The sequence below is a fragment of the Dipodomys ordii genome, unplaced genomic scaffold (genome assembly GCF_000151885.1).
Source record: "Dipodomys ordii isolate 6190 unplaced genomic scaffold, Dord_2.0 Scaffold61, whole genome shotgun sequence".
NCBI lineage: Eukaryota > Metazoa > Chordata > Mammalia > Rodentia > Heteromyidae > Dipodomys > Dipodomys ordii.
The window spans coordinates 1,549,307-1,554,450 of NW_012267277.1; the positions used below are offsets into that span (position 1 = coordinate 1,549,307).

At 40.2% G+C, this 5,144-nt stretch overlaps 1 protein-coding gene across 1 annotated transcript in view; it reads left to right on the top strand.

Moving 5' to 3' along the window:
- Positions 1 to 5,144, top strand: part of Zyg11a (zyg-11 family member A, cell cycle regulator) — a 46,228-nt gene that overhangs the window by 34,268 nt on the left and 6,816 nt on the right. Inside the window, exons 9-11 of the mRNA XM_013022198.1 lie at positions 749 to 910; positions 988 to 1,032; positions 4,148 to 4,342. Coding sequence (XP_012877652.1) covers positions 749 to 910; positions 988 to 1,032; positions 4,148 to 4,342 — 402 coding nt within the window. The remainder of the gene's footprint in view (positions 1 to 748; positions 911 to 987; positions 1,033 to 4,147; positions 4,343 to 5,144) is intronic.

A 5,144-nucleotide genomic window follows, 5' to 3' on the forward strand; every position in this document is an offset into this window, starting at 1 on the left:
CTGAGGAATCGAACCCAGGGCCTCATGCATGCAAGGCAAGCGCTCTACCACTGAGCCACCTTCCCAGCCCATCTGTTGTATTTTTTCATGTTTTCCTCTGATTCTGTACCCTCTTCCTAGCTTACCTCAAATGTGCACATCTATATCCATATGTGAGGTGAAGAACACAGAGTCATCTAAAAATGATGTGACAAATTAAGAAGAGGTCCTTTGTTTCCTGAATCTCATTTACTTTATCATATCCTTGCATTTTGAATTTAACATCCGCACATATCAGGGAGACCATGTGCCATTTATCTCTCTGATCTTGGCTTATTTTGCTCAACATGATTTGTTCTAGTTCCATTCCCTTGCCAATGCCATTATTTTGTTCTTTCTAATGACTGTGTAATATTCCATTGTATATAGGTACCACAGTTTTGGGATCCATTCATCTGTAGTGGGGCATCCAGGTTGTTTCCTTTTCTTGGCTGTTGTGTATAGTGCAGGAATGAACATGGAGGTGCATGTGTCCTTGTATCATGGTTCCTGTTGCTCAGGATAGATGCCTAGGAATGGTATGGCTGGGTCTTAGGGAAAACTTCTGTTTCCTTAAAAAGTAAGAGGTAGGTATAATATTATAGAAAGAAAATAGTAGACAAAACCATTAAATGATTGGTAAAACCTTGGGTTGACAAATCAGGTTTGATGTTAACACTGCTTCAGTCAGTCATGAGAATATCTAATTCCCTATCTCTTTGGTTTTTAGGAACTTCTAGCAATAGTGAAACAAAAGACTACTGAGAACTTACATGATGTCACCTTCTTGTTTAGTATGAAAGCACTTTGGAATCTTACAGATGAGTCTCCTGCTGCCTGTAAATACTTTATTGAAAATCAAGGATTGGAGATCTTCATTCAAGTCTTAGAGGTAGGAAAATAGTATTGTTTTCCTATGTAAAGATGTTTTCTTCATGGCAAACTAATCTTTTTTTTTTTTTTTGACAGACTTTTCCAGAGTCCACAATACAAAGCAAAATACTTGGTCTTTTGGTAAGGTGAATTGTATTAAATTAATTTTAATTACTTAAAGAAAACTAATCATTATGTATTATGCTAGGCATTGTTGTAAGCAGTTTGTTTATAAATTCATTTAATCTTTACATTGCTCCAGTAAAACATATAACAATTTAGTCCCTTGAAACAATAACCATTTTATTAAGAATCCATGGAACATAATAGTGAATTCCTATAATCTTCTATCCTAAGAGGGTAAAGCAAGAGAATTTTGAGTTACAGGCCAACCTGCATTATTTTTTTTAAAAAAAATCTATGGGTGAACTCACTGAGTTTGAACTTACCTCAGCTGTACATTCTGCTCGTCTAACATGGGAGTCTTATTGATGCAGTGTCTATCTAGTGGCTTTACTAAAGCTGATGGATCTAAGATGCATGAGAATTGGAATGAGTCATCAGCTCGGCTTTGTCTCCATCAGCTTCCTCCAGTGGCAGTCTCAGAGCAACAGTGGAGGTCAAGTCTTAACTATGCGAGTTCTTCTTGTATACTGATACCATGTTATCTTTGCTCTAATGTTTATTTTTATTTTGGGGGGGGGTCCAGTCATGGGGCCTGAACTCTGGGTCTGAGCACTGTCCCTCAGCTCTTCAGCTCAAGGCTAGAGCTCTACCACTTGAGCCACAGCGCCACTTCCGGCTTTTTTCTTTTTGCTTATGTGGTGCTGAGGAATCGAACCCAGGGCCCCAGGCATGCAAGGCAATGCTCTACCACTGAGCCACCTTCCCAGCCCAACAAAAGTATTTTTGACTAGAGAAAATGTAATCAGCAGATAACTGGCCTGTATTCCCAGATCCCTACAATGTGGAAACAGGAAGGGTTACAAGTTTGAGGCCAGCCTGGGTTACATAGCAAAACACAGTTCAGAAGAGCAAGAAAGAAAGGAAGAAAGCAAGCAAGCAAGCAAGCAAGCAAGCGGGCCAGCCAGGTATAATGTAGCAGAGATTGGGAGAATTTTTTTAAATTTTTTTTTGTTATGGGGCTTGAACTCTGGGCCTGCATGCTTTCCCTCAGCTCTTCAGCTCCAGGCTAGCGTTCTACCACTTGGGCCAAAGTGCCACGTATATTTTTCTGAGTGGTTTTTTAGAGATAAGAGTCTCATGGACTTTCCTGCCAGGGCTGGCTTTGAACCATAATCCTCAGATCTCAGCCTCCTGAGTAGCTAGTACTACAGACTTGGGCCACTGATGCCCAGCTGGGTTCTGTTTTGTGGTCAGCCAGGGCATAAAAATTTGAGTGTCCATCTCATTTGATAGCTAGGCTCAGTGGTACTTTCCTAAAAGCTGCTTATGAGGCAGCTGAAGTTAACACTAACAAACGAATAATGTTCAATCTCTTCAGCCTTTTGTGTTTTCATTTATGTGAAGAGATCTGAAAGCAGTCTCCTGGTAATTCTGACCTGTCATTCTCTCTCCCTTCAAGTGTGATCAGGTCCTATGACTTGCTTTTTTTTTTTTTAACCAGTCCTGGGACTTGAACTCAGGGCTTGAGCACTTTCCCTGAACTACTTTTTTTGCTCAAGGCTAGCTCTCTACTTCTTGAGCCACAGTACCACTTCTGGCTTTTTCTTTTTATATGGTTCTGAAGAATTGAACCAGGGCTTTCATGGATGCTAGCAAGCACTCTACCACTAAGCCACATTTCCAGTCTTTGCTTCTTTTCTAACTGATAAGATGATATGTTATCACTTCTTTATTATGCTAATTATGTATGAATTCATTCCCAAGTAGAAATGTTGTAGGGATTTTCCCCACTGGTACTGAATGAGTAAGCTGTTAGAAAGCAAATAGTTGGAAGATGATTCCAGGCCTTGGTGGCTCACACCTGTAATCCTAGCTACTCAGGAGGCTGAGATCTGAGGATTACGGTTCAAAGCCAGCCTGGGCAGGAAACTCCATGAGACTCTTATCTCCAATAAACCACTCAGAAAACCGAAGTGGTGCTGTGGCTCAAGTGGTAGAGCGCTCACCTTGATCTAAAGAGCTGAGGGACAGAGCCTACACCCAGAGTTCAAGTCCCACGACTGACCCCCCCCCAAAAAAAAAGTTGGAAAATGGAGAAGCCTATATTTCAAGAACTGGGGGGTAGCCTTAAGGAGCTGAACCACAAACTGAATTTCTCAGTCCTGCAGCCATAGGAAAATTCTTCCAGTTGAGTGAGAATGGAAGTAGATTCTCCTCAGTGGGCTATAGCCCACTCAAAACTTTGATTGCAGTGAGATCTAAGTTAGAGGTCCTAAAGGAGTCATGCCCAGACTTCTGTCCTACAGGGATTGTGAAGCAGTAACTGCATATTATTGAGTAATTTGTTCTAACACATATTAAACTAATGCAATAGATATAATATTATCTGATTTTCATTGTTAAGCTTACATAATTTTGAAATTTAATAGGCAGTGTTAAATATTTGAGACAGGCCTGAATTTGTACTCTCTAATTCAAGCAATTAACTAGCAATGTGAATTCGACAAGTTAATCTTGCTGAGTGTCAAGTCATAGGATTATTACAAACATTAAAGTGAAGAAGCAAATTAAAAAGAAACCATGTGTTTATCTAGTACTTAGTGTTTACTAAGTGATTTGTTCCACTTTTATTTATTATTTTTTATTTTTTGTCATTTGTGGGGTTTGAACTCTGGGCTTGGGTATTATCTCTACACTCTTCAGCTCAAGGCGAGCACTCTATCGCTTGAACCATACATAGCGCCACTTCTTAATGATTTATTAGTGATCATGTGCCTCACAAAGGGTATTAGGTTGGGCTGGGAAGGTAGCTCAGTGGTAGAGTGCTTGCCTTACATGCATGAGGCCCTCGGTTCCATTCCTTAGCACCACATAAGCAGAAAAAGCTGGAAGTGGCACTTTGCCTCAAGTAGTAGAGCAGTAGCCTTGCACTGAAATGCTGAGGGACAGTGCCCAGTCCCAGAGTTCAGGCCCCATGACCGACAAAAAAAGAAAAAGAGATAGTAGGCCAAGTTGAGAGAGAGGAAGATGAGAATAAGGTTAGGAAATTTATCTTCCTTCTAGTTGGAAAAAGAGCTAGTTCTTTCTCCCCTCCTGCCCACTAATGCTCTCTGCTTCCTTTGTTCTATAGAACAACATAGCCGAAGTCAGAGAACTCTCTCCCACGCTGATAACCGACTGTGTGCTGAAGCATATAAGCAGTTTACTTCATAGCAAGGACATAGAAGTGAGCTATTTGGCTGCAGGTATCCTAGCCCACCTGACATGTGACAGAAAAAAATGGCTCTTCCATGACCTGCAAAGGAATGCTCTTCTCCAGGATTTGGTACAGGAACCAAATATTTTCATAAAAATTACATGTGCAATCTAGTTGTGTATGCCTTAATTCTAATATTCTTTTCCATTTTTTGGCTTTTTTCAAAACTATTTGTTTTGAGCCAGGTGTGTATGACCTGTATGTTTTGATGAAATTCTTGACTTTATTTTGGGCATCATCTATCAGTTTCCCCATAGTGTGAAATAAATGTACTTTTTCTTCCTGTCCTATGCACATTCTTTCCTATACTACAATTATAAATCTTTCATATCTTAAAACATACTATATCCACTTAATTTTTCAGAGCTTTCTGTACTTATTCCATCTGGTTAGCTGGCTTTGATCTTAGCCTCCTAAGTAGCTAGAATCACAAGCATAATGTCCAGCATCAGATTGGTTTTCAACCTTCCTTCCTCTGGGACTATATCTGCTACCAATTTGTCCATCTGCTTTGTTCTATAACCGTTGGCTTCTGTTTTAAACCATTTTCCTTATTCTGTTAATAGGATCTAAGGAAAGAGTATAGGGCTGGGTAGTTGGCTCAGTGGTAGAGCGCTTGCCTTGGAAGCATGAGGCCCTGGGTTTGATTCCTCAGTACCACATAAGCAGAAGCCAGAAGTGAGGCTGTGGCTCAAGTGGTAGAGCACTAGCCTTGAGCTGAAGAGCTGAGGGACAGTGCCCAGGCCCAGAGTTCAGGCCCCACGACCGGCAAAAAAAAAAAAAAAAGAATCTAAGGAAAGAGTATAGATAAATTAAATACATGTTTAATTCACTATCTTTATTTATTTATTTTTTATTTTTTGTTGGTCGT